The 27,180-nt window shown below is 45.3% G+C and overlaps 1 protein-coding gene across 2 annotated transcripts; it reads right to left on the bottom strand.

Moving 5' to 3' along the window:
• Positions 1–580: 580 nt before the first annotated feature.
• Positions 581–26,573, bottom strand: kirrel1a (kirre like nephrin family adhesion molecule 1a). Of its 2 annotated transcripts, none has more exons than XM_057027658.1 (15): positions 26,275–26,573; positions 13,559–13,708; positions 10,913–11,062; positions 10,660–10,817; positions 10,414–10,564; positions 10,081–10,186; positions 9,502–9,650; positions 9,258–9,385; positions 8,334–8,460; positions 8,081–8,181; positions 6,927–7,119; positions 6,712–6,819; positions 6,386–6,513; positions 6,006–6,119; positions 581–3,107 (listed from the first exon to the last, which is right to left on the bottom strand). In XM_057027658.1, exons 1-15 carry the CDS (start codon positions 26,318–26,320, stop codon positions 2,433–2,435), a joined length of 2,484 nt encoding a protein of 827 aa, XP_056883638.1. In that variant the 5' UTR covers positions 26,321–26,573; the 3' UTR covers positions 581–2,432. The 2 variants fall into 2 exon arrangements, with proteins under 2 accessions (XP_056883638.1, XP_056883639.1); XM_057027659.1 differs by having other exon boundaries at positions 6,006–6,083; positions 26,275–26,572.
• Between the last annotated feature and the right edge of the window lie 607 nt (positions 26,574–27,180).

Below are 27,180 nucleotides of genomic sequence, written 5' to 3'. Positions count from 1 at the left end.
TTTTTTTAAATAAATAATTCGATTTACGAATTATGAAGGAATCGAAGCTCCGACAGAGCCACGCTCAACATTACAATTAACCATTTAATGGCTGCTGGTCATAGCATGTTTTTGCTTCTTGCATTTGATACAACAGAGAACAACTGCTCGCTAGATTAAACAAGAGATTCTCTGTTCCTGACTACTGCATGCATTTCTTTTTCTGTCAGTCATGCCTTTCTTCATGGCTTGATTACAGGACCGGTTTTATTTCATTTCTACATATTACTCCCACGTTCATATCATTCAAAATCAAAGAGAGCCTCCTGGGTGCTGGTGACACACTGCTACACGCATCCTGTGACTCACCAATAGAAAAAAAACGATGTTGGATTTCAAACAAAGATTTGCGTTATTACTATTTTGTCTAATTTTCTTACTTTGCTAAACCAATTTCAGACTGTTTATCCGTACTAACATCTTGTGCAACCATGTCATTTCACAATCGTATGCAGTATGTGACTGTAAAATGCCTTTCCAGACAAATACGCATTTTCCGTCAAGCTCCATCGCTCCCCCATTCAAAAACAATAACACATGCTGGATTTTATAAAAAACAGTGCTTTATTTATGTAATACTGTGGAAAAATAATTACATACCATTTTTAAAAAATACTGAAGATAATGAAATTAAAAAATGAGAGCTTGATAATGTTTGTTGTACACCTTTTTGAACAGTTTTCTCTGCTACGAAGAACAGTACAATAAGATAAACATTGTTTTTTTTTTCCTAAATTCAAAGACACAATAATACAGGATACAGTCCTACCAGAGGTATAAAAGTACTGTAACAGGATTGTGTGAGAAATGTTATGGACAGATGCGGAAACACACACGCGCACGTTGGGGCACAGACATGCACACAGTCGCACTGTATGTACCGTCCTACCCCCTCACACACACTTAATACACACCTCTTTATGCATATAATGGCCGTACGCGCATCAGAGTCTGGCACTGCATGTTTTATAGTACGCTTTCCATACCCATTCACAAAACTTTACAAACACGCTGTACAAATCGACGCGCGTAAACACCCACGCAGTTCCTCTTGAACTCTCTCACACACTCGCATCCATACGCGACTAAATGTCAATATCGTGGACAAGCCTTCCTTGAAACTCTCCTTGCACATTCTCCGCTGGCCGTTTTGGCAAACAGGCGATGAGGAATGATTCAGAATGGAAATGTACGACATGTTACCCTATAAGGCCACTCAGTTCTAAACCCAACATCTGTGTGGTTTTTTCTCTCTCTCTCTGTCTGCACCAAGCTCGTAATTCTAAAAGCTCAGAGGTGGGAGGAGGCTCCAGCCTGACGAAAAAAGGTCTCCCAACCTGGTTGGTAAAGCAAAGGTCACCGATAGAAGGAGCTTCTACTGCGTCTAGATCTAAGGTGAGGAACAACATGAACACTTGGCACTAGGTTTTGTTATTTGTCTTTTTTACACACTGACATACCCTTCTGAGGTGAAATTCTTCCCGATTTCAGGACTGTTGGCACAAGTCTTCACTCCCGACTCCCCAGGCAGGCAAGCTCCCAAGTTATGTGCGCACAGGTTGAACATTTTGGTCCATACATACACAATATATGTTTAACATTGACAAAAATAACTTTGTAACGTTAAAAAATAGAATACAAAGCTAGAATCTGGTGTGCAAACAAAAGAAAACATTATACAGTTATAGATAAGAGACGTCTAAGCATGAATACTGTAGATGCAGTGCAAAAAAAAGATGACCCCCCCTAAAAAAAAACAACAGGCATGTTGGCATGTATCAATGTACACAAAGACATTATGAAATACTATATATAAAATGTGCTCGATGATCACTGAATAAGACTCATTCAATGATGAAGGAACTAAAAGTTGAAAATGGCGGCCAGAAATGACTCCCACCAGTTGAGGTTTTGTTAATCCATCTGTACCATACTTGCCAATCCGTCGTTTATTTTTGCCTTAAGACGACTCTCCCTTTCATCATTTACAGAGTCAGTATATACCAGTAAAAAGCTATAGGTCTCCCAAAAGGATCCTCGGTCCCTCCACTCGTCTCTACGCTTCTTGCTCTCTCACCCGAGCTTGATTGTGACTTGCGCCGTCCGCTTTGCGGAGCTTCAGATATGCAAACATCGGGAGTTGGGGAATTCAAGATTGTCTGGAATTTCCCGTCCCTGTCTCACTAAAACGCACTGTCCCGCTTGCTTGCTCTTCCCGTGCCTCAGTGGTTTCTCATACCCTCCCCTTCTCATGGGTATGACCTTCTGACTGTATTTGTGTGTGTAAGTGTGTTTAAATCTATATGTGTGTGTGCGTGTGTGTGTTAAGATGTGACGCTATTTATAAGCTGCATCCTGCATTGTGTTAAGACCATGAGGTGTTTATCTCTGTCTCACACATGAGTCTGCATCCTCTGCGTGTGTCGGCTGTGGGAGTAGTCAGAGTGCTGAGAGGTGTAGGAGAAGCGGGTGGAGCTGCCGTATTTCCCCAGTCCAGTCTCTGATCTCGGAGGAGCGGGCGCCGCGGGACCCACGCCCACCCCGTGGCTCGCCAACCCGGGTCCCACCCCAGATCCCACCCCGTACATCTCGTAAGAGGGGCCGGCTTCCAAGGGTGCCAGGCTTGACGGGGCAAAGCCCATGCGGTAGGTCTGGTAATGCGAAGGGTATCCGTAGTTGTCGTAGGCCAGCTGGGAAGTGGAATCCATGAGGCTACAGTCGCCCGGGAAATCGGCGGCCACGGGTGCGGGGTTTGCCGGGGGCTGCTGGCTCTGGCCACCACGGGTGAAGGTGTTGAACTGGGCATAGCTGATGTGGGAGAGTCTGGAGGGGGGCCGCGGGTCGTAGCACGCCTGGGGCCGACCGGGGGATGTCAGGGGACCTGGTGGAACGGGGGCTCCTCCGCTGGCTGTGGCTCCAGAGCCGCCTGTGCTGCTGCTGATAGATGCAGCGCCCCCTGGTGTTCCTGCAGGGGAGCGGTAGTCAGAGTAATGCATGGTGGAGCCGGAGGCAGGGCGTCCCTCGTCGTGGGTGGAGGCTCGCACGTTGTAGTAGCCGTTGGTGGGGTCCTGATATAGAAACATTAGAGAGGATATAATGAAGTTAAGGTTTTGCCAATCTCTGTTTTTATTAAACTAAGACTTTTGATTGCTTCCCTGAGATGCTGACTCAAGTACTAAAGTGCTGAACGGTAGGGAAAAAAAAGGGAGTTTACTTCATTCCCAAAGAGGAATTCTGTTTTGCACAAGAGGGCAGAGGTCAGCCTGAGCTGTTTGTCTTGCTATTATTTTACTGTGGGGGGACTCTTTGGTGACTCAGCTACTCGTGAACAGACGCAGCCACTTTTGAGAGCAGGAATGAAACCTGATGAGGCTGGAGTTTGGGCGGAATCCAAAACAATGGGAACTTTTCATTGGTCTTGAGAAACAACTGAAATCAAGAAGTGAAAGCAAGGAAAATGGGGTAATATCACTGAATAAATGTTTACTAGGAACTGTGTCTGAGAGGTCAATGACTGATGAACTGGTGAGTTCAGGCTGTGCCCCAGTGTGAAAGAGCAAGAACACGTTTCAAATATTTCACTGTGATTCCCCTTGACATGCCCCTGCCATCTCATCATTTCTCACTTCGCCTCGTTCCCCCTCCGCCCCCACCACAAAACTAGACTTTTTTCGCCTCTCCGGGCGGTGGCAAGGCCAACACTGGCTAGCTGCAGCTGCTGGCGGCAGGACCTAACCACCTCCTGGGGGTAGATTCTTGTCTTTCTTCAAAGTAATCCAGGATATGGGGGTAGCGTGTTTGCCAGCAGGGCAGCAGAGCGCTTTGGCAGCTTTATGCATGAAATACATTCATCACCTCAGTCCAACCCCATAATGTCTCTACGCATAAATGATTGATCGCGGCTGAATGGGTTGCCAGAGACATCTAAAAAATTAATTAACCATATGAACATAATGGAAAGAAAGCCTTGTTAAAATATATAATATATTGCGCTTAACAGCCAATAACTAGAATTGTGTCATTATGCCTCCTGTACACCAGGGGTCAGCAAACACTGAGAATGGAGCAAGATAACAATGGCTAATTAAATTTTGTCCTTAGGCGTGAATGGTTATTTGTCTTTCTATGTTTCCTTGTGGTGAGCTGGCGATTTGCCTGGGGTGTACCCTACTTTTCACCCGAAGGCAGCTGAGATGGGCTCCATCCCCCCAAACAAAGGCTAAAAGATGGGTGGATGGGTGATCTGCAGCTAATTACAACTTCCAATTAATGCAGCTATGCCAAATAAAACAGATATTGTACTGGTAGAGAACCTGAAAGCCTGGATCTAGTTCTGATGTGTCGTATTTTTGATCATGTCATACAGGTTTGACACGGAGTGTTTCCTTTTATAAGCTTTTTATCAACCCGTTTCCTTTCCAGTCGATGAATTCCCCAACATACTGTAATTTCCGGACTATAAGCCGCTACTTTTTTTCTACACTTTAAACACTGCGGCTTATTCTACGGTGCGGCTTATTTATGTTTTTTTTTCGTGGTGCACTATCACAACTATTGTGAATCGGTCATTTTTACTAACCCTCATCAGCATGGAAAATACTAGAAGAAAAGCATATGATGCAGCTTTTAAGTTAAAAGCGATCACTCTGGCGGTTGAAGAAGGAAATCGAGCTGGCGCGCGTTATCTTGGCATTACGGTAATCAATGGTGAGAGGGTGGAGACGCCAGCATAAAGAACTGATCCAAAGCAAAAAGACAACAAAAGCTTTTAGACGTAAACATCGCAGGTGGCCCGAGCTTGAAAACTTTCTGGAAGACTGGGTCAACACACAGAGAGCAGGCGGCCGCGGTGTTTCCGCTGTACAAATCAGACGGAAGGCAAAAGCAATCGCCACCGCGATGAAAATAGAAGATTTTAGAGGTGGGCCATCGGGGAGGTTTAGATTGTTCATTGTTGGAGTAAAAAAGCATAAACAACGTAATTTGTGTGTAGCTGATACAAACGTATATTTCAAGGTAGCTGCATTACAGACACCGTTAGAAAAAAAAGCATTTACCGGTACAATATATTTATGTTGCTAAGCGGATTAAATTAAAAGAAAAGTTAAAAAATCCTGATGTGATGAAAATTGGATTTAAGGTCTCTGTATGAACATACAAGTGAAAAGAGAGGCTGTTGTTTCTTACCTGTCTGTCACTCATCAGTGACTCGTCTCTTACGGTAATAAAAACATCTACCGGTACTGAATGTTTTCGATCTAATTTTTCATATTACTACGTGGGATACCTGCGGCCTAAAATCCAGTGAGGCTTGTGTAAGTACAAAATTGATTTTCTTTTTAAAATTAGATTATGCGGCTTTTAATCAGGTGCGCTCTGTAGTCCAGAAATTACGGCAATAGACTTACAGCTCTTTTGGAAATATATAACCAAAAGTGTGCGTTAATTCTGCTTAGTGCTTGATTTGTCGCTGATGATGACTTATTAACGGGAACATTTCCTGGCTCTACATGAGAAAAAGGTTGCCAACTTCTACTCTGGACGGTTCAGGCAGACAATTCAAAATAAACGTTTTGATTTTTCTTCAACCCGACTAAGGCCATAAATTAGCATGCTGTATATAAATAGGTAGGCACGTGTATGCACTGTACTAATGAATCAGTCCTCTGTAGATGCATTAAAATCTCAAAAACTCCAATTAATTTAATTAGATTATTATTTGGACATGGCGTGCACACATTATTCAGTTGGAGTCACGGTCACATTGTCCGTCTTTGAGCTATAATTAGCACAAAACCTTGCTCTGCAATCATCTTACTCTGTGTTCGGAATTATCCACCGATTGGTTGCTTATAATCGATGCGTTCAACCAATTCCTGACATTTTAACCTTTCCCATTGATCTGTAAGCTTTTTGCCTTTAAGTCAGACAATATTTGTGTACAAGTTGTTTGTTTTTAAGCTCACCTTAAGGTCATATTCCTGACGGGTGTCCAGGGTGTCGCTGCGGAGGTCAGTCTTGAGCTCTATTTCATCTTTAAAGGGCTGATTGGAGGGAGAGAAGGACACAGAGGGGAGAAACTAAAGCGTCAAACAACAAAACCAAAAAAAAGGGTGCCAAAACAGGAGAAGGGGGAAGGAGGCCACAGAGTATGACAAAGAAAGAGAAAATGGGATTTAAGGGGTTAACAGGAGTGATATCAGGGGGAAAGCAGAGTTTGTTTTAAGTCAAAAGGTGCAATCTGGCATATCGGGAGAGGTTACTGAGTTAATCGGAGGCTTTTTCGAAAGCTACAGGCTGTGAAAACAATGTGCGGCCCAAGAACACACACCCCGCTGCTGCTCACCGAGTACATGGCCTTGACCATGCGCGAAGCCGTGGACACGCTGCCGGAGTCCTCCTCCAAACTGTGCGTCTCCTTGTTTATTGTTTCCACCTTGATGTCAGGCTTACCCAGAGTGACCCCACGTCGACCTGGAAGCAAAACACGGGCAAGCTTAGGCTGCAGCTGGGTGCAGTGTTTTCCTGAACCAGAGGGGGGCGTTTATCCATGTGGCAGAGAGGAAGCTTTGGTTTTCTTTGGTCCGCATGCAGAGCATTTAAGGTTGAATCCTTGTAAATAAAACATTGAAATCACTACAGAACATGCAGGGAGGAGGCGCAATGACTCACTGCCTTTGCGCTGCCTATAGAAGATCAGAACCAGGACCAGGAGAAAGATGAATAAGATGATGGTAGAGCCCACGGTCCCCGCCGCGATGATCCCCACTGGGACTTCATCTGGAGGGAGACGTGAGTAAGTGTTGCTTTCAGTTCCACTGATTTTTTAATGCTTTTTTTTTTTACAGCAGTGAGTAAAGTCAAGAATTGAAACCCAATCCAAGTACCCATCGCCTCCAGTGTGATGATCATGGTGCCGGGGCCGAAGGAGTTCCAGGCCGTGCAGTTGTACGTGGACAGGAAGTCCGACTCCATCACATTGTTGATGGTGAGCGTGGAGAGGACACCCCCGCCCTCGGTGGACGGTTTGCTCTTCTCCACTGTGTACCTCTCTTGCACGTTCTCCGTCCATGCCCAGACCTGAAATATGCACCACAGGGTAAAAAAACAGAAGTTATTGTGTTGGGTCACATATGTGGCTTGAAAATATACAAGGCAAATTTTACATTTAAGCCTAAACTACAACAGTGGTCATCAATCCAGCCAGGTTTTCAGTCCTACCTGTGAAAGCAGGGGTCTACCTGGGAGGATAGAAAACCTGGCTGTAGGATTACAGGACTGGATAGATGACCCCCAAACTACTATTATGATATAGTGCATATGCATGCAAACACATATTGCATGAGCTGCTGCAGCAACAGTTTGTATATTTCTGCAGAGCGCAGTGGAAGAGTGGAAGCAGAAAACCAGGGGGGGGTGGGGGAGGATACACAGCTGGTGAGAATCTTGCACATTCTCTGGCTTTAAAGGCACTAAAAGCAACTGTATTATTCAGCATGGAAGTACTGTACTAAAACCAGTTAATTATGCATAACCCCACATGTTCTGATAATCTGTCCACTTATTCCAGGCAAAGATAATCTCACGTCTGTGGCATTTACTGGGACAACTGTTCCTCTCCAGTCCTTTATATTTTATAAATCTCCTTCCATCCCCGGCCTCCGCCGCTTGCATTAAGGGCGCTGCAAGTCAGGTCGGATCAGTCACATGAGCCGGGGAGCAGAAGACGCTACTACGGAGCGAGCAGGCTGATTTCTGACGCAGGAGCTAAAAGCGGCGCCGGCGAAGTTTGTTTATGCGAGGGGATTGGGTGGAGTGGGGGGTAAAATTCTGTGAGAGTTTAAGGGTGAGTCACAGCTCACTGGGAAAAAGGGACTGTGCCTAAAAGCATTTACTGGAGAACAGGGAAATTTTGTAACAGTAACGAGGTGATACAAAAGGGGACAAGATAGGGCTTTTAGGAACCATTGGACTAAAATTTGGATGGTTCAATTATGGATTTGGTGCCAAAAGTACTCTTTCTTTATTTATTGTGACTTACAATCTTATCCGGTGGAGGTGTGCTGGCTATGTAGCATTTCACTTCTCCTCTTTCCCCTCTCACCGCATACTGGACTGGATCACTGGAGATAATGGGAGGACCTGCAAAGGGAGATCTGAGTGTCAAAGAGAGATCTTTCATTTTTACCAGGCCTGTAAAAGAGTAAGAAGTATTGTTTCTCAATTCCTGACATGTCAGAAGCTAGAAGGAGCACAAAGCAATGATATTCAGATTTTTGTGGGGGGGTCCTGACCGTTGACGGTAAGGGCGACCTCGGTTTCCCCGACTCCGATCCGCGGGACGATGGCTTTGCATACGTACTGGCCGGCATCGGCTTGGCTGACGGATTTCAGATACAACTGGTTGCTGTTACTCAGAACCTGTTAGGGAGTTAAAGAAAATGGCACCAATATAGCCCACATATACAGAAACACAGAGGAAGTTAAGGATCGTGCTCAATAGCCTAACCCTAACCGTGCAGGATGTTTGGATATTATCTGACACTGTCTGTCCTATTACTCTGACCCTAACTGGTTAACAATAAAAACCCGTGCATTATGAGGTATCACAACGGTTTAGCAGTTGCCTAGCAACTGCCTCCATGGGAAAATTAGCCATGTGATTATGTCTTACTGTATAACCAGATGGAAAAGAATTCCTGTAAAATGGTGACTATGACATGCAGATGTAGGCATCACCACCAATGTGGGCAGCTGCACATCTTGGCCTGACCGAATATTTGAGGTAGATTTGCTTTTTGGACCTTTGTTCCTTTTGCCATGCAGGCAATGTATAGAGTGTGTAGGTGATCCTACGGAAGAAACAAGCTAGCCTTTTCCTGCATGTCTTGACAGGAGAGAAAAGTCTCAATATCTACATGTAACTCAAGCATATCTCTATTACATCTGCAGTAGTGTTGAGGTTCCAGAGGTGCAATATAGCTGACAGCCGCTGAATCCCATTAAAGTCATGCTATCGAATCCAGAGAGGAACATACAACAGAAAAAATGCAAGAGAAATCTGAGATGAGCTCATAGCAAGAAGATAAAAATGACCTTTCAGTGTATGGGCACGCTCATGCCCTTGACTGATAATCTGCTGTCCGGTGGAAAAAAACAAACGCTGGACTCTAAGTGTGAAGGTTGGGAAAAAAATGCTTTTAAGATGAGCCTCTTACCATGTTTGAACCCTTTTTGAACCATGTCAGTGTGAGCGGAGGGTTTCCAGCCCATTTACAGTTCAGGGTGACATCGGAGTCGACGTCGACCGTTGTCGGCTGTGGCTCCACCAACAGAATTGGGCCGACTGGAGCAGCAGAAACAGAGAGGGGGGGTGAGACAAAGGTGCATTTCAGCCCTGTGACTCCAGCCCGCTGGCAGAAGGAAGTGGGTCTGGAGAGAGATGAGCAGCATGTGACTCACAGTGAACATCCACCAGGATGCTGACGTTGGTCTTCCCCACCGCGTTGAAAACCAGACAGGAGACGGGCTCGGTGAAAAAGGAGTGGTCAGCTTTGGTGGTGAACACGCTCTCCCTGGCCCCCTGTAGCACCACGCCCCCCTTAGCCCACCTGGGGATCAAATACTAACGTTATATATATATATATATATATATGAAAATGTTTGTAACTGATTCTTTTTTTGTTGTTGGTTTTTGCTAGCAATGATTGCAAAATTGAACATAAGCAACCCCCCAAGGACCTATCAGACTCCGACCTGCAGCCCCAATTACCCCAGGCCAGGAGCCACAAGAGGGCAGTACATACACAGCATCAGAACAGTTTTAGTTTCTTTTTTTTCAATGTTCTATTTTTTTAACTTCATAATTTATTTATACTGGATGTTACCCACATTGCGCACGTATGGCTCACGATGACACCATGTCCCTATTTCTGTATGTTGCATAACAAGACTAGCAAACAAGCTTTTTGTGTATGATGAAAATTAAATGAAAGGATGTGCTTTTAATTTGTTTTCCAGCTAAAATGAGAGCATGCAGACCTGTAACCCATTATCGGAGGGTTGGCATGAGCCTGGCAGGTGAAGGTGACTCTGTCCCCTTCCAGGACAGAGCGAGGCTCGATGGACAAGGTCACAATCGGTGGATCTGAAAGAGAGGAGACTCGCTTAACAACAGCCTTCTGCCTCTAATATATGCTGCAGTCTGGAGGACATATCTAAAATGGCTCCCATGCATCACTTAAGCCTTCACTTTAAGCTGTTTTGGGGAGTTTTATACGTGGGAAGAAATAGGAGAAAGTTCCGTTTTTGGTCTGATTTTCCTACGGTGAGTATGTAAGTTAATTTTCTAAAGTCAAAATGAAACGGCCTTACGGTGGACATTAAGGGTGACAGTCGTGCTTTTGCCAGTGGGGACAGCGAGGTTGGTGGCCGTGCAGCTGTAGTTCCTCCCCGTGTCAGTGTCAACTGGCTGGATCGGCAGGAAGCTACGTGTGGTCACCCTCTTTCTGTCCGGGAGCACCTCCTGATGGTGGACCGGGAAAAAAGCGTAAATACAAATATGGTTCTGCCATTTTAAAAGCTTTTTAGTCTTCAGTCTGCGTTCTTTTGCTGACGCACGGTGATGCTGTTAGCTCCTTCCACAGGCAGACCGTCTTTAAGCCACTCGATCACAGAAGGCGGTTTGGCCCCTCGAGACACGCAGCTCAGGTTGTAGGACTCCCCCGCATTTAGCAGCACCTCGGGACCCCCATCAATCACCGGGTCATCCGGGGGGACTAGAGGAGAAAGAAAAAAAGGGGAGCGTGAGGGCGGTGCGGTGCGTCACAGGCGGCGAGCCTCCACAGTCGTGTGATCTGGGAAGCGGACGTACTGAGGACGGTGAGTTTGGCCCTCCTGGACCTCAGGGCAGCATCGGGGGCCTGGCACTCGTACAGGGAGTCATCAGACAGCTCTGCTGACAGAATCTCCAAGTTATACTGGCCCAACTCCTGCACACGCAACACTCGGTACCTGGGCCAAGCTGCACACACACACACACACACACACACACAAGATTGAAATAATTAAAACATTAGCAGATGTGCAATAGCTGTATTAAAGGAACTCAAGTGATTTGAAGTACTGATGTGGAAGCAGCAGAAAACCTAATAGTTTCACCTAAACACAGTTATCAGCATCTATGCATCTCATAAAACAGTGCGAGACTTGTTCTGTTTCATGTGGAACCTGAAAGAAATCTGACGTCGTCTTTGCCGAGCTGGACGTCGGTTAGGACCAATGACGAGGCAGACGCAGACAAACCCAAATGCTCGGCCAGAACTTAACTCGTTTTTCGCACACCAACATCCTCCCCCACCATACACAAACACACACACAGCCCAGCTGTGTTCCTGCTGTGCATTCTCGCCGTCAGGTGGCGTCCCTGCTCTCCCTCACCAGCGGGGGGGGGGGGGGGGAGATGAATGCATTATGACAGCAACGTTTTAGCGGACTCAAAACGGCTCCGGTCCACAGTGCGGAAATCGTGCCCGCTGCCCAGACATAGATTGCTTGTGAATTTCCCTGTTGCCCTTTCCGCGTATAGACCTAAAACGGAGCTGTGCGAGCCCGTGCAACCTTGTACGTCCCCGTCTGCATGCATCTACGTGTGTGCAGCCGGTGTATACATTCATTTGCATGTCAAATGCAGAGAGGGGGAGCGCATATAAAACAAGCACAGAGAGCAAGGCGGCGGTGGGGGGGGTTGCAGAGGGACAGAGCCTCATACACAAACACGCATGCATCCACCGAGGATACATGTGCACGAGGTGGCCAATGTTCTTTCACATGGTTTTGTTTAAAAGCTTTGGCTGGAAGCATCAGACCATTACAGTAACAATATGATTAAAAAAGGGGGGAGGGGGTGGAGAAGTGACAGATGAGGACAGAAAGGAGGCCGAAGGGACAAAAAGATTAATGGGGAGCTTGTCAAATGAGTTGAAGACTGAGAAGATCAGTACCAAAAAAAGGGAAATAACAATAATAATCAGACCAATAATCGGTGGGGGGGGGGCAACATCCTTAAAAACAAGGATGTGAAAGACATTTGGGAATGATGCCGTCTTCCTTCTGGGACAATCAGTTAAAAATATGCCCACTTTATTTGACCAGTACTGGCCGCGGCCTCCCTCTTTGGGCTAATCAGTGCGATTCTGACAATGCGGCAACACGGTGATGTCATGCGTCGTCCCCTCGTTTTGTTTTGTTTTTTCTCCTTTCAAATTCAGAGGCATCTCAAATTGATGGAAAAGCAGGAAATCAAACAGAATTTCATGCAGGGACAAACTCGCTGTGGCAAGGACTAGTTTGGAGAGTAAGGGCTATAAATTAGATTAATGAAAGTCTCAGTAAAACTGTCCTCCTTAGCCAAGTTCTTCAACAACATCAGCTCAGATATGTGCAAAAGGTGCGCATTTTTCTGCATTTAGCAGTCGAGTCCAGACATTTTGGCCGAGCTAACATTCAAAAGCCCCCAAAATACCACATATTAGTCACCACAGTTAACGGCTCAGCCATTTGAAAAGATATGAGAGGACATAAATGCGTTCAAAGTAGCTCAGTCAAGCTATATTTTTCAAATTTGGCTCCGTGGGAAAAGATTATTTTGCCCTATAGATCAAACTGGGGCAACTTTAACTTAATATGCTGGAATGTCAACTGTCGTTCACTCCCACGTTGGCCTGTCAGACAAGCTAATGGATCCTTCATCATTACCCCAACAGCATTTTGGTATAGTTTAGCTTCCAGTTATTATGCTAATTTGACTTTTGTTTCTTTGAACTCTTGCTGACTAGCCTTCCCCTAGCTAAACAACATCATGGTTTACTATGGACAACGGGAGGCGCATCCTGTATCAGTAGATCACAGTCAAAACTTTATTGTTATTCGTGACAGTGAATAATAGAGCTGACATTAGCATTTAGCTCTAGGCCGTGTAGCATCTACTCATAGGGCCCCTAGCGTGGTTGTAAGATATCTGATTTCATGTTAGCTTAGTCAGAACTCATACGGACCAAATCTGACAGTGGTTGCTTCGCTTTGCGTGCTAGCTCCTTCTCCTGCCAGTCTCGTTAGAGGCACCAAACATCAGAAAAAGTCATGTACAGGAGTACATATGTTTCTTTTCTACACATCTTTTCAGCCTTTATTCTCCAGATAAAAACATCCAATAATTACCCTTTTTCAGACTGCATGCCAAAAAATAACTGCAGAAAAGCTAGCCCACTACTAATTAGTGAGCCTTAAATACTAGTACCGAATGCATAGAGCCAGTGTGTCTTTGCCTCAAGTGACCAATTAAACCATTCAAAAACAATAAACACTCAAGTGTACTTATTCTAACTTGTATGTTGGAATTGCTAATATCTCTACTACGCAAGTGGAATAACAATTTTGCCAGTTACGATTGAAAAGACTCAAAATGAGCTCTCGTTTGAATCGCAAGAATTAGGCCCTAGGCGGCCATGTCATGTCTCACCCTGGAGGTCCTCTCCGATGCCCAGAGCCAACCCATCTTTGGTCCACTGAACGATGCCCGTGTAGTTGAAGACAACGCAGGACAGGATCACCCTCTGGCCCCGCACCACCGACTGGTCTGCCGGCTCCTGAGAGAACCTTGCTGTCAACACTGAAGAGGCCAAAAAAAGAGAGACAGGGACAAGTTAAAGAAATATGTATCTTGTGCATATACTGAAGCTAATCTACTGTAAAATCCTTCCGACCAAAGATAGAGTATGTTATCCTATATGTGGTTTCATGGTCAATTGATGGAAGGCTGCCACCCCCCCACACACCACAACCACCCCACCACCCTTGGGACGAAGGGGACGTCAATGATAGCCATCTTTGATCAGAAGTTGGCGCGTGGCCACCAGCTAAGGCAAGAGGAGCATCGCGGAAAGCAAAAAGGTGTCAGGGAGTCGGAGAAGACTGAAGATGAAGAAAGAAGACAAAGTGGTTAATGCTGACTCAGGGAGAAATCTGGGAGATCAAACAAGGCAACTTCAGCCACAGCCCCCCCTCCACACACACACACACACACACACACTTCTTCTTATTTCTTCAAAACTTTGTGGCCTTCCCTTCCTCTCTTTTTCCTTGCTTTCTTCATTCCTCCCCATGAGTCATCTCCCAGGCTTCTTCTCACAAACCCTAACTACAGTGGCTGCCATTGTCCACCGCTGCTCGGGCCTGCAGTCGGCAGACACAGACAGACAGACTGACAGACAGACCGACGGACAGATGGACGGACTTGCACCAGTCTGCCCACTGACTGATATGAGAAAAAAACAAAACAAAACAAAAAAATCCCTCTTGCTATTCTTCATGCCGCACAATGACGAGTTGTAATTAGCCGTCCCCTGAAGACACGACACCAGCACAATGGAGGATTTGCGTTTTTCTTCCAATCTCCATTCTTTCCATTCTGTCTCCTGCTTTAATTTGTCTCCCCACTTACTTCCAAGAAGCTCATACCATAGATCATTAACCCAGTTGTGTTGCGCACCCTCTACCTCCACCCACTCCTCCACCTCTGTCATCCATCCCCCCGTATGTGTCCCCACCCACCTCCTTCGCTTCACATCCATAATGCTGTCTATGAACGTCCTTTCGCCTGCGTCGATTCGCCTCCCTCTCTCGCGCACGTGCCCCCGTCTTTCTATACACATAGATAATGCTGTGTATGTCCTTTTACCCATAATGCTTTCTATTTCTGTGTGCCTCCTCCTCGCTGGTTGGAAAGGGGTTAGAGGCGGACTGTCACAACTCATTTATCACATTAAATATCAGCCCTCCAGCGCTCTCTCCTTCTCATTCCCCCTATTCAAACATCCCTCTCTTCTCTCACTCCCTTTTTTCACCTCATCCTATTTACATCTCTCCTTCTCACTTGTCCCCTCCTCTTTTTTATCACTTTTTCAACCTTCCCGTTAAAGTCCCTGTCTCGTTCCCTCACACTTCGCCCTCCAAACCCTTGGGCAATTTTTTTCCTTTTGGTTAAGGTTCACATCTCTCGCTTTTTCAACAACTGCCATATGCCTTTGCGCCTCACCTCACGCCTGCCCTGCTTTGACCCTCGGTCCCTAACTCTCTTTCTCCCTCACCCGGCCAGGCACTCTTCCCCAATCACATCAGATTTGCAGAGGTACAATGCCTGATAACACAAAAGCGGGCAGCCATGCAAGGAAATTTCTTTACTGATCACAACAATGGTTTCTGACAGTGCGGTACATTAACATTCTGAAGATAAAGATGATGTGCAAGGGTGCACGGTGAAAAGGTACGAGATGCAGATCGAGCTGTGCTGCAAACACTCCTAGAATAATTCTGCACTTAACCAAAAAAAAACCTAAAAAAACTAAACCAAAAAAAAAACAGGGGTCCTTAATTTGCTCCCTGAGGAACACCAATATGAACTGAATTAATAAATCAGGATAACCAGAGCAGCAACGACCTCTGAGTATGAATAGTTTGGAAGTGAAAGTCATCTTGTATCTGTCACAAAGCCTTTAACATTACCAAATGACATCGCAAGAATGCAGACGACATATTTTCAAAGCCTAAAGGGGAAAGCACAGGATTTTTTAGTGGTCACTACTCTTACAATGTGTTCTTTCCATAAAATGCTGATTATGAAGGGTTGTTTCTTCCACATAAGCTATGATATACTCGTTTTGCTCATGTATACATAGCTGTTATTAACCCTTAGGCAAAAAAGAAAATCTGAGCAAATTTTTGAAACATTTTCCAGCAACCTAACTGTAATTAATATTCAGTCTGCTTATCACTGGAGCTCCGTTCTAATTCCCCTTCAAAGTGAGTGAATTATGTGGCTGTTTTAATGCTTCATTATTCTCCCTGGCTGACTGCTGACTTTGTTTTAATGTCATTAAAAGTTTACAAGGAGTGTGAAGCAGGTTTATCTAAGAGTTTTCACTGACAAATTTAGATGAAGATGGGTGGAATGCCTCTCACAGATGTGTGCCGGGAAGTAAAACCATATGGAAATGAATGTCGTGAGTCAAAATTTAGATGCTATTTGAGCTGCCTTTGTTTCTTTAATATTGACAGGAGAATCTGAAGGGCTGCTACAGAACATAAATTAATACCCATCAAAATTCTTTTTTTACAACTGTACAACTGTTTAAAATCGGCACTTGGCAAAATTCACATTGAGAGCAGGCCCGGGGGTTTTCTTCAGCAGACGGTAGGGTGCGTTGAATTTGACGTCATGACAAAAGCGATCTCATAAGAAGCACCCTGGAGACAGTTAAGCAAAACAACAACAGCAAGCTAAATGGTGGGTTATGAGAAGCCCTCCCGCCTGGAAACCTTGCCAATTCTACGTCTTAAGAGGGGAAAATTTCAATGCCAATTTTTAAAAACAATTAGTGAGACATACTGAATCAACCTGAAATAGTGTTCAGCCGCTTTGGTCCTCAACTTCTGGTGCCATTTGATGACCTGAGGAAATTGGCGGGTGGATAGAAACCGATTGGACCATGCCCTTTTGACCATTTTTGAACCTCTTTACACGTTCTCAAATGCCTAATGTACCCAGGTTGAACTGGGTTTTTGGTCAGTGTAAAAGGGCTTTGCTGTAACGTTACTGCAGCAACCACAGGTTAAATTTATGCAACAAAACATTTTGGACTAACTGGCCATAATTGGACAAACGGAAATTCAAAACTGCTTGCTTTCATTTCCTGTGAGCATCCTGTTTTAATAAAACTCATGTGATACGTATGTCTAGGGCTAATAGTTACTGGAATGTTCAATGCGGATGAATGCAGTCTTGAAGAACACAACATGTTTTAGTTTTTTTTTTCTCCGACACACTTCAATGTGATGAGAGCCAAGGTGTGTTTTGATTAACCCCCTCCACCTTGACAGTTGCCTGAGGGTGAGCAAATCCTATCCACCAACTAATGTTTGCTGGAGGTATTCCCCTAACTCCCTCCATAAAACTGCAAACACAGTCCAAACTGAATCCCCCTCTGCAAGTAAAGGCTACAGAACCCGCAGAGAAAACCATGCAAAGGCTGACTCATTTAAACATGTGTTCGTCGCCTTCTGATTTCCATATTACCCAGTTAACACTTGTCAACATGAGTGTATTTGCTCGTGGGTGTGCATCAGCGTGTTCAAAGAAGGGGAGTTAAGTGCAGAGAGCAGTCAAGGCAGAGGCGAACTAGCTTGTATTCTTTCTTTATGTGGGTTATGCTGCAGTGACAAATTTAGAGTGTGTCCTGATTTCCTTGTGTTACTGGTCCCCAAGACACCACCGGGAGACTCCAAGCACCATGTCCACACAAAGAGCTCTGACCATGACCACATGCACACCGACACACACACACATACACAAAATGCGCAATACAGATGGGCTAGGCTTTGCCACATAGGCTAACCATTTCCTTTCACCACACACAAACACAACCACCCCAAACCCCAAACATATAATTGACACATCGAGCTGGTCTGTAGAACATGAATTACACCCCAGCTTGGAGTCAGCTGACAAGCCAGGAGAGCATCTCCAGATGGACCGGTTTGGGGGGGTTGAATTTAGGCATGAAATAAGTTCGGTTGTAGTCAAAGTTTCGATGGGGATTACGGGTAATCTGCAGCCTAGGACAACAGCTTCAGCAGACAAAGTGACACCAAGCTTGGCTTGTCAAGGCAGACACAAAGCCAAAGGCGGCTACGCGCACAGCTTTGCTCGGTGACTCACCACACCACCATAGTGTGAACCACCATAGCGATTTCGCCGAGAGCACCTTTGGCATTGTGCCGTGGTGTTTTAATATCGCGGTAATGAAGCTCAATTTGTTCCTGAAAATTAGCGAATGTGTATATGCTCACAAAGACAACTGGAGCTATTTTTAGTTCCACTTATATGTGCCGCATTTCTCAATTTGCAACTCGCCCTGCTGTGAGGAGGTGAAAGTCAAAGCTTGCTTTAAACACACGCTGGCTTATACGCTCTGTATGGGAGAGGAGGTGAGGCTGTTAAGTGATGGCGCACAAAAGACTTTGAGGATGTCACTGTTGACAATCACAATTAGACATTATTGCAAAAAAATTCATTTTGCATCAGTTGTTATGCATCAGTCTAATTACCTTTGTGTCTGGGCCTCCTCCTGTATACACAAAAAACTCCCCTCTCGCCTTTCTCTCCCTTTCTCCTCTCCAACCAATCCCATACCTAGACTGGATCATGGATGTGCGTCACCATAGCAACAGCTGACGTGTAAAGTCACCGGCCAAAAAAGTTTTCTGTACAAGCGTATCGGTGAGAGGGTATGTGCATCTGTGTGTCTGATGAAGCCCTCCCTCCTGATTTTTTTTTTTTTAAATCGCAATGACCTCATCCTCCCTCCACCTATCTGATTAATAATCAGCGGCCGCATTGTCTCCTGTTATTTTCCTCTTTTCCTCTCTCTCTTTGTGTCTACCACCAATCAGCTCCAAACTGATTTTTCTATCAGACTAATTCCATACCGTCGCCGCGTGAGGTCCGCGTGTCGGAGGGGGCTGCCTGAAAACGAGATGCAAGATATGAGAACAAAGAGGCGCCGAGGTCCACACGTACGGGGGGCTCTGAAGTGCGATGGAGACGGATGACATCATTGTTTCAGGACAAAGTTGGAGCCACAGGAGACATGCAGCACTGATTCACCTTACTAGCACTCTGTTAATAAATTTACCTAGGAGACGTCACTCCACTATGCAACTAGAAATACATTCAAATCTTAAGTAGGCATGTGGCGTCCTCGTGTTTACATCAATGTATATGCACCTTTTGCACTATATAATGCACATGCTGTATGTAAAGTGTATGTGATAAATAAATTTGCAGTTTTCCCCCTCTATTTCCCTGGCTGTGGGAACTTGACCACCTGTGCCTGGCTCCTCTCAACAACATGGCCGCCTGGTAGGCACGGCCATAATAACCTGTAACCATGGTGACGGCACTATAAGAAAAAGGGAGGCACATAGAGGGGGAGTGAAAAGGAGGCAACCTACTGAGCCTGGTGACACTATGTCATTCAAGCACAAAGGTGACGCTACGAGGTGGAGATGACGGAGAAGGGGGAGATCAGGCCGAAGAGGGAAAGAGCCCTATTCTTTGTTTGCTGCATTGTCTGCCTGTTCTATCCCTTCCTCTGTCATCTTACCTTGCCATCCTCCCACTTACAAGCAGCCAGCGCCCTTTCACTTTCTTCATCTCTTTTGTGGTTTTACCCCCCTCTCAGTCCCTATTCATTTTCTTTATTCTGTCAGGCATCCACTCAGATATGGTGGCCCCTCCTCTTTTCCCCAACCTACCACGTTCTACCATTCTCTGGCTCTACCTTTACATCCGCAAGCACTATCTGGTGCTCTTCTTTCCCTCTATCAGACTTCACTCCTGTTCCATCTTGCCCTCTCTATCAAAATGGAAACACACTTCTGTGTTTTGTCTGTTCATTCAGATTCAACCACAAACACGAGACTGCATGCTTATGTAAATAATCTGCGCACTAATTTAAATAAAAGCGAGGGTTTGCAACGACAGTGTCCATGTTCGACCCTTCCATTCCCCGGGGCTCCTCTCTTACGCGAGTCTCTCATCTGCGAGGGCTTTATTTGTACCAAACCACTGTTGCAGACATTGTTACCATAGCTACAGTCAGCAAGGACCACTGACACAATGACAGACACAGTGGCCATGGCAACCTCAGGATCAGCGGTGGGTAATATGATAATTCGTGGATGAAGCATCTGACACATCACGGGCACACGAATATGCTCAAAGTGCTAGAAAGCCAGGCCAGTCGCTGGTAATCCACAAGCCTTTTGTGTAGCCAACGTGCCGCATGGCTGACAAAGAACACTCTGCTGTAACCAAGGGTGACCACAACTAACAATAGCCAATACTCTCGATGAGCCTATAAGCATGATCGAGGTATGCATACACATCAGGTCGCTGCTCTGCAAATCATGTGCTGCATAGCTCGTAGATTTAGTTGGTATAATCAATATCATGATGAATCAATAGTTTGTGGCGATGGCTCCATATTGATTTCGAGCAGTCACCCATTCCTAAAACCACTCTGCCTCAAAATGCCATGTGATCAGCGAGTAAACATCAGTGTCACAGTTCTAACGCAATCAACCGATTCGCCTTACGTTACAGTCCGGCGTTATAATGGAATACAGTGGGACTATCCTACAAGCAGCATCCCATCAATAAATCACCTCCTTCAAGGTCTGCTTTAATTCAATCCAGTGTAATCTAATTTTATTGGTATGTACTGCAGTTCTTGCAATGTCATCTGTCACAATCCGTCCAATAAATACCGCAGGCCTTGACCTCATACAGTGAAGCAATCCTCAGACAGAGACCCTTGCCAATGTCACTGCCGGAACGTGCCATCGCTTAGAAAAGGGGACTTTTTCATGGATAGACAATAAATGACTAGAAAGGAAAAAAGGAGGAAGGGGGATCATAAATCTGGGCTAAGGATGGTAGACTTTTAAATTTAAAAGCACTTTGATGGTATTAGGGATATACAGCGGAGCTGCTTGTCTTTCAAGAGCAGTGTGAAAAAGAGGTGTGTGGCAGCAGAATTTGACTAGCCTGCCGAGTCCTGACCTCAACCCCTGTTGTACAGATTTAACAGGCTCCTATCAGCAACCATCAGCATCACGTCACCCAGTGTTGAGGTAAGCTTAGCCCCAAGGATGTAGGATTAGGTTTAGCAGAGACATTATAACTATTTCTAACAACTGAGCTTCAAAGTTATCGATGATTATTGCTAGTCGTTGTTTGTATTCAGCAACAATCTCGCCTGCAGCCTGTAAAAATTGCGAGACGGGAGGGAATGGCACAGCACCGCCGCGACAGATTTATTCGAACGGCTGACCCCGCCACCATTGTCGTAAAGGGAAGATGGATTTAGTAAGTCGAATCTCTCCGTCTCTCTCTGCCCTGTCCCTGTAGAGGAGCAGAAAACTGGGAGAGCAGAGAAATGAAGTGACATCATCAGCATCGGCCACATTCCTGTGGAGGGAGGGGGCAAAGGGGAGGAGGAGGAGGAGAATGTCCCAAAAGTTTTGAGGTTACAGCAGCAGTATCCCCCTCCCCCATTTTATGAAATGTGCACACACACACACACACACACACGCGCCATATATTCATCCCCCATCATCTGCTTCTGTGCTCTGTGCATGTTTTCCAGTGCAAGTTGGTGTATGTGTGCTACAGTACACAGGCTCCTCTTCCTCATCATGTGCTCCCTGTTTTAATTCATGTGCTTCTCCTCCTGTCCCCTCCCCCACGGCTGCCCCCCCTCCCAACTCATACCACCCCACTCCCCTCCCCTCGTCTCTTTCGCTCTCCACCGACCAGAGGAATGCAAGAACCACATCTGGAACTTATTACAGAGTGCAAGAGAGAGCAAGAAAGAGGGAAAGGGGTAGATGGAAAGAGAAGGAGTAATGGTAGTGGTATTGCTGGTGGCGGTGTTGGTGGTGGCGGTGGTGTTTGAAGGGGGGAGCCGAAGAAAAAGAATAACTTAAGGAACAGGGGGAAAAGAATGAGCAGAAAGTGGATTTAAAAGCAATGCAGAGCAATGCGAATTCAAGGGTAAAGGGAAAACTGACAACTCATTTTCGGTATGTGATATGTGAGTATATGTAGCCTCCACGACTATATTCTGTCTGAACTAGCTGTTTCCCTGTACCCACTAAGGGATCAGTCAGGCCAGAGTAATAGTCCCAGTCTCTACGCCACTGGCCTCCAGACCACTCCTCCGTCCTCGTCCCTTGCTCCCAACTCGCTTTCCTTTTTTCATTTGTCAAGAACGCGCTCCTCCTGCTGCCATATAATACCGTCTCCCCCTTCACTCTACCACCTCTTAAACAAACAAAATAGAGGAAAAAAAAGAAATCAGTCTCTATCAGGCCTACCCACCTGCCCATGTGACCACCCCTCCCTTTTGCTCTCCCCCCCTCTCTCTAACAACTTTTTTACCCTGCCCCCTTCTCCATCACCCCAAAATGGTCCTCCTTGCTGCAAATGTGGCCGTGCAGTTTGGGAAAACAAGGCCAAAAAGCTTCAGTCAGATGTGATAAAGTGTTCCACTCTTGCTCGGGGGACTCTGCATAAAGAAACATTTTAAGGGGATGTTTTTTTAAACTTCTTCTTTTTATAACTCGGATGCCCCTGGCCTGTCAAACACAATCAGATTATGGGGCCTTCTTTGCTTGAGAAACGTTCGTGTAGCTGCTGAGGACGCTCAAAGAAAGCATGTGTATGCTTTCTCTATGCAATAGAGCATGTGTGGACTCTTGGATTGAGTTTATCTCCGACTGCAACTTTGAATTAGGAATTAGCCAACTGGGGTCTTTCTCGGGTTCAGACCAGAACGTTGCAAAAGCGACTGCATGAAGCCACCTCATTTGCCCAAAAGCACCACTTCAAAAATCATTACAGGACACTCGTGTCCAGAGGAATGCCTTTAAACAAACACATCAACTGAGCTCTGCAATCAACATGTCGCATGTCGACAAAACACCCGTTGGGACAGAAATGCCAAGAATTTGTTTCCTGAATGGAACCCAGTGGGGAACAACGGGCCTAGATGTACACTGTCACGTTACAGGCTCCATTCCCAGATTGAGCTTTACAGCTGGTTCACTGATTGCTTTCAGTGGCTGACGTCGATTAGAGATGCTTCATTCAGATCCTGTTAAAAAGGATACATGACCTGGATTCGCATGTTAATGGTAGGATGCTCCGGAAGCATATCTCCCTCGCCAGAATCAAAATCAAAAGCAGGGGTTCTGTCTCGCTACAGATGTCACTCAGGCGTGAGGATCAATATAGCACCAAAGAAGGATTTGTTAGTCATAGAACCAAGGCAGATCGTCTTTAGAAAGCTTCACAACGCTATAAATGGTTCTACAAGTGGTAGCCCACGAGACTCATTGGACTTAAAGGACAATTCCTTCAACATGTAGCTTTACTTTCCTGACATATTAACTTTAAATAAATAAATCAAAATGTCTTTGTAAAAGAAACTGCTTCTGCTCATTTTTTTCACAGATGGCATTAGATTTTCACCGAACATAGAGTGGGGGGTTAGTTTCCTTCAGTAAGAGGAACTTTATGTAAATTTTGCTTCAATACAAGGTCTCGCGAAAGTCACGCTGACGCGTCATACGTACACGTAGTTTGAAGATCTCACGTTGAATTTTCTACCATTATTGAGAGGATGCTAATACTACGAAATTGTTGTGCCATTGAGTTGATGTTCCTTTGTCGATATAAGAACTTGAGACAACTTGTAAACATGCTGACTTTGTACTAAAGCTAATGTCCTAATTCTTGAAGTAAGCAACCTCGGTGAATGTTTGAATAGCCACCTAGCTATGTCTGAAAAAAATTGTGGTTTTGATGTAAATAGTCTAAACAGCCTAAGATTCATTCACTTCCATGATAGTGGATGATTTTTATTATTTTTTTATTATTTAAACTATTAGGACAGTATAGCCCTAGGTTGAAACTGACCAGACTCATTCTATAGGTGTCACTTTTTTCTTCATCTGCTACTCTTTCTTGTGTTTAATCTCCCGTAGCCATTAACTGAGAAGGGGGGAAAAAATCCTTCCAGAAGTGTTTTAGTGCTTATTACAGCCTACTGGGTTGCCATCCTTTTGTTACCAACATTAGTGCCTGAATGTCTCCGGATCGGCAGGAGTTTAATGAGATGGAGGGTGATGAGAGATTAGTCCAGGCTAACTGCTCATTCCTTTTATTTTCCAAAAAGTATCATTTACTGTGCGGCAAAGGGAAAGATTTCACATCCTTGTGACATGTAGCTCATTCCAGAGTGGAAACGATGGAATTTACGCATTAAAAATTAAAAACATAGTTAAGACAATGTTTTTCCCTTCCCAATGCTTTAAGTGAGCCGAGTCAGACATTCATATATGTGTTTGTTTTTATGCTAGTGGATGAAACTTGGTTGTATGTATTAATAGGTGCCATATTTGTGCTTTGGGATTTTTTTTTGCAGAAGACAGAGATGTGTTTCACAGAAATCGCAACTTTACTAATCACACAACCCTTCGGGAACCCTTCATTTTCTGAGAGTATACGCCCCCTGAATACATCAGACTCTTCCAAGTATCTGAATATTTTCACAGGAATCCGTCTGAGGTCTCATGATTCACTGCTCAGCCGTGTGATTCAGAGCCAAAGTGTACAGTACAGGCAGCGACGGCAGCGTAGCTCATCGCCTCAGCACGCACACGAAGGACAAGAGTCTGACAAATGGTACACCTGCACTGGTGCCTTTATCCGACTCAGCGCTTGAGGCCAGGGAATTCAGGGAACAGTGCAAATCCAACCTCGGGCGTCTGTTAAAAATTTTAAAGATACGTGTTGACAATGTAGCTGGAACTTATTAGCAAGTAATCCAAGAGGTGAAATCAAGAACCAGATTGTTGTTATTCTTGATTGCAAATTGCATCATTGAATCCACCCAAATAAATTTTAGGGATTCGCATCCACCAAAGCTTCAATGGGCTGTTTGACTAATAACCGTACAATCATTAGCACTAGCAGGCAATTACATGTGTGCAAATTACAGGCCATGAAACAAGGTTTTACATGTCTAATGAAGAGATAAGGGCTAGCGCTCTCAAGAAAAATGCCTCCAAACAGAACATTTGAATTATCTTTTTTCTTGTCTCTGGATTACTGCTTTTGTGTTTTCAAATCCAAATACGAAAAAAAAAAAACAAAAAAAAAACACAGTGACAACACTCTGACGACCATAGATTTATTACATCATTTTAAATCTTGCCGAATAAAATCCCGTACACAGCCTGCTAATCTTTGGGAAAGCCGTTGAGAGCAAAATATCTTTGTGTCGGGGAGTCCAACATGGAGTAATAATGGATTACACAGTCGTAACAATGCAATAGGACACATGGCTTCACACATGTAAATCTTGTGTGTGTGTGTGTGTGTGTGTGTATGTGTGTGTGTCTGTGTGTCAGCATCTATAAGGAGATGTGTCTCTGAAATAGTCATTAAGACTGAACGGTTTGTAAAAGGATAAACGGCACAAAGAGCATGTGGTAGTAACATGGGGTCTGGCTTGGAGGGGGTGCGTGTTTGCGTGTGTGAAGAATATGCATTTCTTTGTTTGGCCGATGTCGTCATGTCTTACTTCAAAGTGTGCCCGGTTTGTCAATGAAAATCAAAGCTGCTCCTTGAAACCTTCAGCATGGCCATGGGTGGATGCTGAGGCGAGCAGGCTGAGCCCGTACAAAGCCTTGCGAGATGCGGTGACATCATCCCTCTCCATACCTTCCCTCGTCTGAACACCCCCTCCCCACCCACCTATGATGAAGTGGCGGACTGGCCAGGACGGCGGCATCGCGGTCAGAGACGTAGACAATGGGAGCGGGAGGGGGGGTGGATACAGAGATTTATGCCTCGATCAAACAGGTAGATTAAGGAAATGACCACGTCTGCTCAACCCCCCCTCCTCATCATTCAGAAACTTAGCCACAGCTAAGCCAATAGCCTACCTGAGGCCCCACAGGTACGGAGGGGGTGGAGGGGGAATGGATGGAGGCAAGGGATGCTGCTGCTGCGTATACATCATAGTGCTGTAGGGAGGGTGGAGATGGGCTTTTTCGCCACGCACCCAGGTGAGGCAGCCGCGCGTGGGGGGGCATAAAAGCTTTCCTTCCCTACAACAGGGGCCGTGACAGTGTGGAGGTGCATGTAGAGCAGCGCCGGTCAATCACTGTTATTCCCGTCACGTCCTCAGCGGCTCACCGCGTGAATAACGGCACCCGCCGAGTGGAAAGGGTGGGGGTGTCAAAAGCAAGAAGAAGGTGGAAAAGGAGAAGAAGAAAGGGGACGACAGTGGTTAGAAAAAGGTCATCTCGCTCCGGCGCACGCGCGCGCACGCCTAAGGTGATCCATTACTGCGGCTCGCAGGAGAAACGCTGGGAAATCATGTTCTACGTCGGTGCCCAACGCGCACACGCGTCTGACGGCGCGCCGAGCGGGTTGCGTCTCTCTCCGGGCGCACATTTAAAATAGTGTAGAATTTATTAAAAATGTGTGTGTGTGTGTGTGTGTGTGTGGGGGGGGGGGGGGGGGGGGGGGGGGTTCAGACTCACCAGTTTGAAAACTCAACGCCAAACTCAGGAGCAGCAGCGTCTGCATGGTTCAGCCGACCAGTAAGTCCGTTATTGGCTCAGACCTCCGTGGGGACAGCATCAAAAACGCGAGAGTTTCTCCGCTAACTTTAACGACACGCGGAGAAGATGAATAATCCTCCGGCGGCGGCCCACCTCGTCGGTCCCCTCGCTCGGGTTATTTCTCGCACAGCTTTTACACCATTTCACCGCCTTTTATTGCACCTATCTCCCCTCTTCTGCGTTCTCCGGCGACTCTCAGTTTTCTACTCTGAGCCGAAGGTGTAAAGCGGAAGTGAAGGCAACGCTGATTTCCGGTTAGCTTTTCACAATAAATCAAAGTCCTGCAAAGTAGTCGCGCACTAATATGATTGAATAATGACATTATATTTATGGTTTATCTACATCTGATTGTATTATTGAAAATAGCAGATTTAACAAATGTGTTTTATTTAGTGTGCCATGGGAACCCAAGGTGCACAGGTTAGAAGGTAGTTAATAATTTCAGTTTGAAAGTGAGATTTTATAAGTATCAATAGGAACAAGAAAGCAAACCTTAAACGTAACCTTTTTAACCAGTCTTCTTTCCAAGAACCCCTACTCAGTGCAAATGAGATTGTGAAAGGTATTCTACAGTTAACTGATTTTATGTAGGATTCACAATGTTCACATTGTTTAGATTTAGCAGAACTGGTATCAATCATCTCCGTTTAGCTTTATACAGCACAACAAACCGGTTCTGCTACAATGGAAGATATTTAATAAAGGTACCCTCTTCCCCTCTTCCTGTGTTTCTCTTACTGCAATCTGTCTAGCTTGACGTCAGCTTTTTATTAACGGGGCATTCCTATCTCTCTCGCTCTCTTTCTCTCCCTCACGTCAGCAGCA

Source organism: Takifugu flavidus, chromosome 3, assembly GCF_003711565.1.
Source record: "Takifugu flavidus isolate HTHZ2018 chromosome 3, ASM371156v2, whole genome shotgun sequence".
NCBI classification, from domain to species: Eukaryota; Metazoa; Chordata; class Actinopteri; order Tetraodontiformes; family Tetraodontidae; genus Takifugu; species Takifugu flavidus.
Note: the sequence above shows the minus strand (reverse complement) of the source record. Positions and strands in the feature narration are given on the sequence as shown.

Excerpts from the sequence above, each read along its gene's own strand:
- kirrel1a (XM_057027658.1), bottom strand. The coding sequence starts at position 26,320 with ATGCAGACGCTGCTGCTCCTGAGTTTGGCGTTGAGTTTTCAAACTG. Across the intron at positions 10,565-10,659 it reads AAGGAGCTAACAGCATCACC|GAGGTGCTCCCGGACAGAAA; the intron begins GTGCGTCAGCAA and ends GTCCACCATCAG. Across the intron at positions 10,187-10,413 it reads TGTCACCCTTAATGTCCACC|ATCCACCGATTGTGACCTTG; the intron begins GTAAGGCCGTTT and ends CCTCTCTTTCAG.